At 52.2% G+C, this 12,672-nt stretch overlaps 1 protein-coding gene across 1 annotated transcript in view; it reads right to left on the bottom strand.

The window, feature by feature from the left end:
- Positions 1-5,366: 5,366 nt before the first annotated feature.
- The window catches only part of NTSR1 (neurotensin receptor 1), a 47,442-nt gene continuing 40,136 nt past the window's right edge, over positions 5,367-12,672 (bottom strand). Inside the window, exons 4-5 of the mRNA XM_037811177.1 lie at positions 6,211-6,301; positions 5,367-5,507 (exon numbers count right to left, since the gene is read on the bottom strand). Of these exons, the coding sequence (XP_037667105.1) occupies positions 5,367-5,507; positions 6,211-6,301 (232 nt within the window). The remainder of the gene's footprint in view (positions 5,508-6,210; positions 6,302-12,672) is intronic.

Below are 12,672 nucleotides of genomic sequence, written 5' to 3'. Positions count from 1 at the left end.
CCCAGGCCCGGGCTTTTCTAACTCAGCAGCTCTGCTTCTGACTCGTCAGCGCTTTGCAGTCGCCCAGCTTCCCGTGGGTGAAAGGGGGCACGTGCGGCCACACCCTGTCCGGCTGCTGGGCCAGGGCACAAGGAGACATGGGGAGAGGAGCCACAGCTAAGCCATCAAAACATTTCCTCCACGGTCACAAAGCTCTTGTTGTGTTGCCCTGAAGTCTACCTCCTTGTAACCTCCTCTCCACAATCCTCACTTAGTCTTCTAGAACGAGACCATAAAACCAGGATCCCAAATCTGCTTGCCTCCCTGCCCACTTACACCTGAAGGGGCTCAGCAGACATGCAGCTTTTTCCTCCTTTCAGGTGCTCTGACGTGGGGACCAGGGCTGCCCTGCACTGTTGCACAGTCTGTGCACTGCCCAACCCCGGGAGCACCATCTGCACAGACAACTCTGGCAATGAGGTCTCGGCAGCCCTGGGGCTGTTACACGCTCTGTCTTCTACTCCAGTTCATAAAGCCTTTATGAGCAGTTCTCATGTCTACTCCACACAGCCTATACCACCGGGTGGTAGGTACCCTAAGTCTGTCTGGTACCCTGGCTTTGGGAGTCTCCTGAGTCGAACTCTAACTGTCCTAGGAACTTGAGAAAAAACAGGTCGTGAGACCCAGCCGAGCCCAGCTGAGCCCGTCGGCACCACGCTGGGGCAAGGGAAACCCGGGAAGTAGCCGGCTTCCACGCCGCAGGGGCTGCAGCTGACCCCTGCCGGTGCCTCGGGATCAGCCCCTCGCTGGAGAGGCTCGCCCTCCTGGGTGTGGGGCACGTTCCAGGTCCGTGTCCCCTCGCTCCTTGGTGTGCCCCCCACAAAGGCCTCTGCCTCGAAGGGTGCCCCTCCCTTCGCCGAGCCCCCCGATGCCTTCGGGGCTCTAGAAGGTGAGGCCTGCCCGCTCTGCTCCCCGGGATGCACGGAGGCCCTGTGGGCCCACTCGCCACCCTCAGCGGCTGTCAGGAGAGGGGTCGTCGGGGTGAAGCACGTAGACTCTGTAGTCGGGTGGTTGCGGGGAGGGGGCCGCTCTGAGCTGAGGTTGTCGGGGCCCCAGGGTCCACCTCTATGAGACAGAACAACAGCCCCTGCCTCACGGGGGTCCCCGCGGGGATCAGATGGGGGGCGGGTGGGCGGCTCATGAACCTTCGGCCGTGCTTGGACCTTTGTGACTGACCCCGATTCCAGGCTGTCATGTCTTGCAGATGGGAAAGGGGATCCCTTTCCTGGTGTGTGTGGAGGGAGGTTTAGACATCGTTTGTGGTGGGTGGGGGTGTGGGCCGGGCGTTCCTCGGCTCCCCTGCCCACAAAGACAAACATGCCGTTCCTGGCCCTCCCCGGCCTGGCCAGGGGTCTCCAGCCTGAGGGACGGGCCGCAGCCCCACATTCCCAGGCTAGGCGGCAGGAGGAGGAGGAGGGGCTGATGGCAGCCGCTGGGAAGGGGGCTGCAGGGGGCTCTGTCCACCCCCTCATCACCCCAGCTGGCTGCGATGGGAGGGCTCAACCGCCTGCAGAGCACCCATCCCTGCCACCGCGCGGCCTGCCCCTCCCTGCCCTCCCCACTGGTCCCCACCCATCCCCACCCGTCCCTGGCTGGCACCACACATATCCCGGGTGCCTGCACTGGAAACAGGGCCCACAAGACATGGGGCTGCATCTCCCTTGCCCAGGGCACCTGGCACAGCAGCCGGCCTCGAGGACAAGCCGAAAGTCAGGTCAGAATCTCTTAAGTGTCCTCTGGCCATTTGTGTAGTGCACATGGTGGGTGCTAGTGTACGCAGCCACGCTTGTCCTTACAGACCCTCCTCCGAGACTGGTGCAAACTAGGAGGGGCGTCTGCCTAGGTCCATCCCTGCGAGCTCAGGGCACACCCCAGGGTCTCTGAGACCCCAGCCAAGAAGCCGGTGCTGGGCTGGGAGCTGGGGCCTGGGTCTGTGTCCGGCTGGTGAGCCGTGGACCTGCCTGGGGAAGGAGGTGGGTTCCGTGGCCCCCAGCCTTTCCCAGGGCGGGGCCCGACGTGCTGCAGCACCGGCTGTGCCAGGTGGGCTGGAAGCGCCGTCATGGGGATGGGCCACCCGGGGCCACCTGCAGGGCCGTCCAGGCCGGCACCTGGGTATCCGGGGCCAAGGGAGCAGCAGCGCGGGCTCCTGGGGGCGGCAGGTCCAGGAGGGGTGGAGGCTGACGGGGTCCCTGGGGGACCTGGAGTTCAGGCCCTGAGACCCCTGCTGAGCAGGGCCCCGTTTCCTCTCGGTCACCCGCAATCTACATTTCTGCCAGTTTCCAGCGTCCGTCCACGCTGGGTCCCACCACGGCGTCCGATGTGATGCTGAGCCCCTACCCCGCTCTGGGGAGGGGGTCGCAGCCTGCGGAGCTGAAATTCCTGTTTCCATCATCATTTCCAAGAAACCTAAACACAGCCCCAGCACGTCCAGTGAGCATGCAGCGCCGACTGCAACCCGCTCCGGGTGAGACGCACTGATTTTGGAGACTGATAGAGAAAAAGGGAAGTGAAACATCCCTGAATAACGTCTTATATGGATTACACATGGAGATGCTAATACTTTGGATATGGGAGGTTTAATAAAATACATTATTAAAATCGATTCCACCCGTTTCTTTTGGCTTTTTAAAAATCTGAGTTACACGCGTGGCTCACGTCCTGTTCCGTGGGGCAAGGCTGCTTGGGTTGGTGGTCGGCAGGTGTCTTCTGTGGAGAGTGGGAGAAGTGGGCACCTCTGGCCTTGTGGCCACACGGCCGCTGTCCCAACCACTCCACTCTGCTGACGAGAAATGAAAAAGGCCGGAGAAGACATGTAAATGAACGGGCAGGGCTGTGTCCCAACAAAACTTAGGCAAACACCGGAGCCAGCCCGGGCCACAGTCTGTTAGCCCCTTGGGGGAAGGTAGAGACCAAGGAGGGGGATGGCGAGGCAGCAGTTGCTGGGGTGCGGGGATGGGACCTGGCACATTCGGCAGAGACGTCTCTCTGTGCTCTTGTGTGTGAGTGAGACCCATGAAAATAGAAGTGATAGAGAGAGAGGGGACAGAGAGAGGACAGATGGATGACAGAGACCCAGGTGACAGCCAGGTGAACAGAAGATGCATAGATGATGGAGACAGATACAGATGATGGATAATGGATAGATGGATGAGTAGAAGGCAGATGACAGGGAAACAGAGAGAATGTAGAGAGATAGCAGATGGGTGAGAAGCAGGTGCCCCCCCCCCCGGAGCAGGAGGGAGTCCTCCCTAGGAGCAGAAAGGAGTCCTCCCCAGGAAGCAGGTGGGAGCCCTCCCCAGGGAGCAGGCAGGGGTCCTCCCAGGGAGCAGGTGGGGGTCCTCCCAGGGAGCAGGTGGGAGCCCTCCCCAGGGAGCAGATGGAAGTCCTCCCCAGGGGGCAGGAGGGAGTCCTCCCAGGGAGCAGGTGGGAGCCCTCCCCAGGGAGCAGAAAGGAGTCCTCCCCAGGAAGCAGGTGGGAGCCCTCCCCAGGGAGCAGACAGGGGTCCTCCCAGGGAGCAGGTGGGAGCCCTCCCCAGGGAGCAGATGGGAGTCCTCCCCAGGGAGCAGATGGAAGTCCTCCCCAGGGGACAGGAGGGAGTCCTCCCCAGGGAGCAGACAGGAGTCCTCCCCAGGAGGCAGGAAGGAGTCCTCCCCAGGGAGGAGGGGCCTCCTGCTGACACTCTAGGACTGTTCACCTGTGGCTGCTGAGGGGGGTCCTGGGGATTTTCCTAAGTCTCCTGCAGGGTCTGGAGGACGCCCCGATCCCTCCGTGCTCCTCTGTCCAGACAACTGCTCACGCGGGGAGCTGGGGAGGTCGAGTGGGCGCTGACGAGGCGCCTGCCCCGCCGAGTAGCCGTGCGGCCCCTTGGGCGTGAAAGCTCCGCAGGCAAAGAGCCCAGGGGGGCAGCACGTGCAGGTCGTGCAGCACTGTCACCTGCTGTTGCACGACTCCGACGGGAGGCCTGGGACCCGCCGGGAGTGGCCGAGAGGGGCAACGTGGCAGCCACCGCTCCGGGCCCGAGCACGCACAGGTCCTGGGACACACAGCGTGGCCCAGGTGGCCTGTTCAAAGGGACGCTGCCCACCCCCCACCCAAGCCAGCGGCTGTGCCAGGTGGCCGAGCAGCTCACAGGGACAAACCCAGACGGGCAGGCACCTGCAGCAGAGTCCCGGTGGCTGGTCGCCTGAGGTCACGGGGTCAGCAGGGCTGGCTCCGGAGGGCGCTCTGTGGGCAACCGTCCCGCCCCCATCCCGGGGCCCGGTGTCGCCGGCGAGCCCTGGCGTTCCTTGGCTGAGGCCTCTGCCTTCTCCCCACCTGGCCACTGGATCCGGGGCCCACCTGCCCTTAACTGAGTGCACCTGCTGAGGCCCTTTTCCAAGCGAGGTCACATCACTGGTCCGGAGCAGGTCGGGGTACACCGTGGGGGGCCCGTCCAGCCTGCTCCCCAGGGGTTCCTCAGGCTCAACCGGGTCGTGTCGGTCAACGCTGACTCCCAGGCCCAGCCCCTGTGGGTGCCCCATTGCAGAGGGTGGGGTGGGCTTGCTGACCAGGCTGACCGGGAGTGGCCATGTGGAGCTGACCACAGAGCCTGGGGCTCCTCCTGGCTCCCTCCGTGCAGGTTTGACGTTTCCCATCACGCAGCTAGTGATGATGGTCCCAGCATCTCCTCACAGTGACCCGAACCCCAGGCTCCTCGGGGCAGCACCAGGAGGTTTGGGGGAACGTGTGTCCACCCCCCGGGGTGCCTGAGGTGGAGTCCGCCCACCTGCTGAGTGGACCAATGCGGCCAGGCTCACTGCTTCCTGAGGGCGAGAGCTGCAGGGGCCCTCTGTCCACCTCACCCGCACCGCATCCCTGGCCTCAAGCTTGGATGCTCCGGGGACAGGGACCTCACTACCTCACAAGGTAGGCCATTTTGGTTTGGGAAACATCTAAGTGTCAGAAAATAATCTGAATCCTGGATTTAAAAAAACCACTGCTGAGAATGTGCACATGTAGAAGCGAGGGGCAGCAGCTCCGCCGTGGACGGCCGTTGTGAGGCCAGTCATCTGTGTGTGTGCATTTACACGCTGCTCCTCGGGTGCTGCAGGACGCCTGGCCGTGCACACCCAGATGCCCTGGGGATGATCTCAGTCATGGTCCCAGGGGGCTCCTCTCTGCTATCTACTCCTCCAGATGGTTTAAATTCTTCATGAGAGAATAGACTGATTGCTTTTATCATTAAAAGAAAAAGACACAAGAACTGGATTTCCCCATTGGAAGAGTTAACATTGCCACCCAGACAGGCCAGGGGTCCTGGGTGGAAAGGCAGGAGGTGGGAGTCTGGCTCAAGGATCCGCGGGCCCAGGAGAGGGGCAGGGGCCCTGGCCAGGGTGGTCCTCGTGCTCAGGAGACGAGCTGGCACCGCATGTCCTCATGTCCGAGCCGGGAGCCCGGGGCGGGCATGGGAGCCGCTGAGCTGGCCGGGCCTGAGCCCGTCGGAGAGTGGCCAGCGAATCGAGGGTGGCGTGTGCCGCCCTAACCCCTGCCCAGCCAGGGTGTGGTTTCCTCGCAGGTTCTGTTGGCTCCAGCATTCCAGGGCTTGGCCCCTGGTTTGACACTCTAGAGTCGGAACGTCTCACGTTGTTGAGGATGGCCAATTGCCCTCAACCTGTCAACATGCTCCTGGAGGACCAGGCCTGGCCTCAGTGCTTTCTCCTGGTGACCCTTGTCCGGCGCCTTCTCGCTCTGTTCCGCGCGTCCTGTCCTCTGCCGGCAAGGAGAACAGAGGGGAAGAGAGAGAGAGACACAGACAAACTGACACTCGAGGCACACAATGGCGGTGAGCGTAAGCCTTTTACTGGAGTCAAGAAGAAACTTTCTCTGTTACATTTTCCACACGAGGCCCTATACCCCGTGGGAGAACAACCTCTATGCGGCCGTCAGGCACGGCTCCTTGTGGGCTGTCTCCCCGAGGCTAGCCCGGGTAATCTCTTATATACAATAGTCACAACCAATAAGCTGGCACTACGTAAGCGTGTACAATAGGCTAGCAGCAACCGCTGCCTCATGCGTCATATGCGGAAGCAGGATGTGAGCGCCATCTTGGCTCACTCGATGGGAGGGGTGTACTCTAGAGCAGGCTGCAGCGTGTCCACTAGGCCTTAACCCGGAAAGCGGCTCTCCACAGACCCTCAGGGAGCCTCCGTCACAGGCAGGCTCCCGGAAGCGGTGGAGCCTGGCTCTGTCCATGGGCAGCTGGTGGGTGGCGGGGAGCCCTCCCCTGGAAGGGTTAAGGCCAGAGAGTCCCATCCAGTGGGTTCAGGAAGGGGTGCTGGTCTGCAGACGAGCCACACTCCTAATGCAGGTCTCCTCTGGTTCCAAAGCAATCCCAGTGGGGCAGCAGGCTCCCCTGTATGGACTTTGCCCCGGTGGCCGACGACCAGGTGGCACAGGGAAGCCCGCCCCATTCCCAGAGGGGCTTGAGTGCAGGGTGGGAGTGCCTGGGCTCAGGTTCCCAGGAGGCTGAAAACGGTCCTGGCCCTGAAAGGGTTAGAGGAAGCTGGTGTTCCAAGCTCTTGGTAATTATTTTGGGGAAGGAGACCCTGGGGAATAGTCTTTCAGAAGCTTCAAAGGGCAGCTAAGGTGCTTCCCTGCAAACTCCTGGACTGGTGGGTCCTGGGCACGGTCTCCCCAGGGCATTGGGTGATAGCTCAATAGCTCCGAAACGACTGTGCCAGCTCGGATGTATTATGTCTCCCCCACCCCCACCCCCAGAGCCATATTCTTCAATGCAGTCTTGTGGGGGCAGACGGATTAGTGTTCATTAGGTTGGAACCTTTTGATTGAGTGTTTCCATGGAGACATGACTCAATCAACTGTGGGTGAAACGTTCGATTAAATTATTTCCATGGCGATATGGACTCTGTCCATTCAGGGTGGGTCTTGATTTAATCACTGGAGTCCTATTAAAGAGCTCACAAACAGAAGGACCTCAGAGCAGTTGAGGGGGTCATTTTGGAGAGAAGCTCAGAGCTGACACTGCTGCTGACACTTGGAGATGCTTGGAGATGCTTGGAGATGTTTGGAGATTGTCTTAGTTTGCTAATGCTGCAGATTGCAAAACACCAGAGATGGATAGGCTTTTATAAAATGAGGGTTTATTTCACTACACAGTTGCAGTCTTAAGGCCACAAAACGTCCAAGGTAACACATCAGTAATCGGGTACCTTCACTGGAGATGGCCAATGGCGTCCAGAAAACCTCTCTTAGCTGGGAAGGCACATGGCTGGCGTCTGTTCCGAAGTTCTGGTTTCAAAATGGCTTTCTCCTGGGATGTTCCTCTCTAGCAAGCTTGCTCCTCTTAAAAACGTCACTCATAGCTGCACTCTGTTCAGTCTCTTTGAGTCAGCATGTTTTATATGGCTCCATTGATCAAGGCCCACCCTGAATGGGTGGGGTCACACCTCCATGGGAGTATCCCACCAAAGTCACCACCCACAGCTGGGTGGGGCACATTCCAAGCAAATCTAACCAGCACCAAAACGTCTGTCCCACAAGACCACAAAGATAATGGCATTTGGGGGACACAATACATTCAAACTGGCACATTCCACCCCCTGGACCCCAAAATGACATTATCTTTCCAAATACAAAATACATTCATTTCATCACAATACATTCAAACCGGCACATTCCACCCCCTGGACCCCAAAATGACATTATCTTTCCAAATACAAAATACATTCATCCCACAATACCACAGAAACTTAAATCATTTCAGTAACAATAGTTAAGTACAAAATCCCATCAAACTCAAATATAGGCGTGGTCAGTCCTAAGGCAAACTTTTCCTTTAGCTTGGATCTGTGGACTTAGAACAAGTTATATGCTTCCAATATACAAAGGAGGGACATTCATAGGATAAACATTTCCATTGCCATAAGGAGAAACAGTAAGGAAAACAGGGTTAACAGGACCAAAACAGTTCTTAAAACCTGCAGGACAAACTCCATTAGATTTCAAGGTCTGAGAGTCATTAACAGAACAACGTTGCATCCTTGGGGCTTGAGAGAGTGGGAGCCTAACTCTTCCTAAGGGCCTTTTCGGCAGCCCTTTCCTCTCCAAACGCTTAGGTGAGTGCTCCAACATACCCACACATTGGGGAGACCACCTTCTCGGCCCCACCCTCCTCAAACATCGGGGCAGCTCCCGGATTCCCTTCCATCTCCGGGGCACACGCTCAACCCCTTCAGAACAGTGTGGTGGCAGCCAGGCTCTCCCCAATTCCCTGGGAATGTGCTCCAACCTCTTTGGGACCTGAGGTGGCAAAACTCTTCCAGAGCATCGAGGTGGAAAGCCCGCCCTCGACCTCCAGGGCAAACTCACCCTTTCCATGCGTGTGGGCTGCTCCGCTCTCCCAGCCCTAAACCTCTTGACTCCAGACCTCAACCTCCATGGCTCTGTCTTTGAAGAGATTTTTCCTTTAATTTTTTCCTTGTCTGTCTCCTCCAGTCCAGACCGGCAATGGCTCCGTCTATAAAGATCTCGCAAAAATTCTGTTGGCTTTGCATGAAGCATGCAGGGGTCAAAGCCATCAGACAATAGGAGTTTCCACAAATCCTTTCTGCTTAACTCCTTTTCCAATCTTGGCTTGTACTGAAATGGCGGCTGGGTTCCATGTTTGGTTCCATCCTCACGTTGGGCTGTAGCTTCTGGGATTCCACCCCCTGGAAGCCTGTAATTTTCCAAGCCATCAGTTTCTGGTTTCTTGGAACCCAAGAGTTCAGTTCTAAGTTTATCTCTCTCTGCTCGCATTTTACTGTAAGCTGCAAGGAGAAGCCAGGATATATCCTCCACAGGTAGTCTGGAGATCTCCTCAGCTAAGTATTCCAGTTTGTCACTTTTAAATTCTTCCTTCCATCTGACACCAGGACTCAATTTTGCCAAATTCTCTGCCACTTTAAAACAAGGTTCGCCTTTCTTCCAGTTTGCAACAACACATTCATCATTTCTGTTCAAGACCTCATCAGAAGTATCTTTAGAGTCCATATTTCCACAAACAGTGTCTTTAAAGCAGTTTTGGCCTTTTCTATCAAGCTCCTCACAATTCTTCCAGAAACTCCCCATTATCCACTTAAAAAGCCGTTCCAACATGTTTGGTATTTGCAAACTCAGCAGCAAAAGCACCCCACTTCTGGTACCAAAATCTGTCTTAGTTTGCTAATGCTGCAGATTGCAAAACACCAGAGATGGATAGGCTTTTATAAAATGAGGGTTTATTTCACTACACAGTTGCAGTCTTAAGGCCACAAAACGTCCAAGGTAACACATCAGTAATCGGGTACCTTCACTGGAGATGGCCAATGGCGTCCAGAAAACCTCTCTTAGCTGGGAAGGCACATGGCTGGCGTCTGTTCCGAAGTTCTGGTTTCAAAATGGCTTTCTCCCGGGATGTTCCTCTCTAGCAAGCTTGCTCCTCTTAAAAACGTCACTCATAGCTGCACTCTGTTCAGTCTCTTTGAGTCAGCATGTTTTATATGGCTCCATTGATCAAGGCCCACCCTGAATGGGTGGGGTCACACCTCCATGGGAGTATCCCACCAAAGTCACCACCCACAGCTGGGTGGGGCACATTCCAAGCAAATCTAACCAGCACCAAAACGTCTGTCCCACAAGACCACAAAGATAATGGCATTTGGGGGACACAATACATTCAAACTGGCACAGTGTTGTAATAAAAGGCATACGGTAGCACGATTTGTAATAGCCCAAAATTAGAAATAGCCCAAATATTTATCTACTGTAAAATAGATAAACAAACTGCAGTGTGTTCAATGGAATACTATATGGAAATCAGAAAGTAAAAATTACTGGTCATTGTGATGGTTCGGTCCATGTGTCAACTTGGCCAGGTGATGGTACCCAAGTGTCTCATCAAGCAAGCACTGGCCTAACCATTACTGCAAGGACATTTATGGCTGGTTAATAAACAGAAGGCTGGCTTATTAAATCATCAATTGGCTGCAGCTGTGACTGATGACATCAATGAAGGGCATGTCTTCCACAATGAGAGAATGCAATCAGCTGGATTTAATCCAGTCAGTTGAAGACTTTTAAGAGAGACAGATAGAGGACCTTCACTTCTTCGGCTGACCAGTGAAGCATTTCCTGAGAAGTTCATCGAACACTTTCATTGGAGTTGCCACTTTGCTGCCTGCCATACAAAATTTGGACTTGTGCATACCCACAGTGGCATGAGACACTTTTTTAAATCTTATATTTATAGGCATCTCTTGTTGATTCTGTTTCCCTAAAGAACCCTAACTAACACAGTCATATAAAAACATGGATCAATCCTCCAATTATAGTGTTGAACTAAGGAAGCTGTACGCAATATTACAATCTGTATGACTTTATTTATATAAAATTAACAAATAGACAATACTAACTAATTGCAATAAAAGCCAAGAGAGTGATTTGGGGAGGCGGGCTAGCTAATGACAGAGGGACTGAGAGAGGGTTTGAGGTTGTAGGTAATCTTTTAATTTTTGTCTTGGTGATACAGTTAGGTGAATGTGTTTATTTGGGAAAATTCATTGAGCTGTATATTTATGATTCACACTTTAAATAAAACATGTCATACTACAAATAAGATATTTACTTAAAATATCTGTAAGAAAAAAAATTCTATTATTCCCATTAATCTAAAATAGTAATGTCTTGAGCTCTTCTTGAAATATAATCAGGTATCAGTTATCCATATGGACATTGTGCAGTTTTTCAGTCACCTTAGAAAAAAATAATTCCAGATTGATTTCTCCGTTTTATCAGGGCTGTTCTTTGCCTCTGCATTATGTTGATGTCTGCATTTAAATTTTTTTACAATTAACAAAATCAGAAAATTACTTGGAAGGCATAGCATTTACAGGAAATGCTGAAGTATTATAATACTCCAAAACAAGCCTAAATGACTTTCATATTATTAGCTCCAGGGATTTTCTGTTTTCCTCTGTGTTTTCCTTCTGTGTTTTTATTTCCAAGGAAGTCAGAAGTTGACTATCTCATATCTTATAGTTTCTTTGAGAAATGATGTTTCTAAGGGCTTGATGGATAAATATATATTTGATGTCCTTCTCTAGGGGTACAAACTCGGTTGCCTTTCTGGGACCAGCTGGAGACAGAAATGAGGTAAGCAGGCTTGGTAAAGTTGGAGAAAATCACTAAATACAAAATTAAAAGTGGAAGCATGATGAGGAATGACCTCTGACGCTAGGAATTGATGGGATACGAGGTAAATCGGAGGACACATGTCCTGTCTGAAGGGGTGGCTGTGCAGCTCCTGGCAGACAGACAGGCATTATGTGCCCAACTGTGTTGATGTGTGAAGAGAGACCTGGAATTTGGAATTTAGTGTATAAATCTCTTGATGTTTAAATGTCAATAATTAAGCAAAATGTTTGTAAGATATTACATAGCACAAACAAAGCCAAACAAATCTGTGTGTGGGACCCAGCTGGTGACTGCCAGTTTCCATCCACCGCTCTATTAGAGAAACTTACCAAATCTCAGTTCTACAAATGTACTTCAGAAAAAATATGTGACTATATTTTGATATGGGTAGTTAGTTGTGTAATGAGAAGATTTTCTACTTTGTTCTGGCTGTTAAAAGCCCAGATCTGAATTTATGGTCTGCCTTTAGCTGGTACATTGGAACTTAACATATGTATTCAGTTTTTTAAATTTACCTCTGTTTTCATATAATAACCAGTGCTTACTTTGTCTTCATTCTGCTTTCTTCATCTATTTGGTTTTATTGTGTGGTATTATATGCCACTCATATTTTAAAGTTATTTTAAATAGTTTTGCAGTCAGTGTTGGTTCTATATAAGTCAATCAATTGTATCAAGACATGATACTACAGATAAAGATACAGAAGTTGTCCTAGGACAGTAATACTTGACATTAATACATCTAACAAAGTTTGATCTAATAAAAATATCTGAAATATGGCTAGAAAAAGGAAAGTCACACAATCCATCTATACATGCTTCAGAGGAGTGTGTAAACTTAATGGCCAGGTAGTAAGTGTGCAACCTTATCATAGAGATGCCCACTGTAGGTACAACTTTAATATGGAGATTTCCACTGTAGGCTGTTAAAGAACAATATTTTTAAATATTCAAATCATATACCCCTGTTCCCTTGCATCATTTTAATCATAACTAAACTTTCCCTCAATATATATCATAGTATTACATAGTATTCATAGGATCTTGCATATTTCACTGTTCAGAAGACATACTCTATTCTAATTATGTATCAATCTTTTGTTTAGCATCATATTGTGAAAGTGAGACACCCATCTCTGGAGTCATGAGAAGTTCATGCCTCTGATCTTTCAAAGCTCTGAAGCCAAGCAGCTAGTTTCCCTGATTACACTGTAAATCCTTTATTTCAAATGTCTAACATAAGTATTCATACATTCATAAAGGTTCACATTCTTTATGGAACACATTCTTTATGAGAGACAATCTATACACAAAATTCCATTTAATCTTTGCACCAACATGAAATATATACTATGTTTTCCATTTTCTGATGATGTAAATGAAAAGGGGAGAAAATAAATTGACTGCCTAAGATACATAATTT

Source organism: Choloepus didactylus, chromosome 19, assembly GCF_015220235.1.
Source record: "Choloepus didactylus isolate mChoDid1 chromosome 19, mChoDid1.pri, whole genome shotgun sequence".
NCBI classification, from domain to species: Eukaryota; Metazoa; Chordata; class Mammalia; order Pilosa; family Megalonychidae; genus Choloepus; species Choloepus didactylus.
The sequence above is the reverse complement of the archived record's forward strand: the minus strand, read 5'-3'. Positions and strand labels throughout refer to the sequence as shown.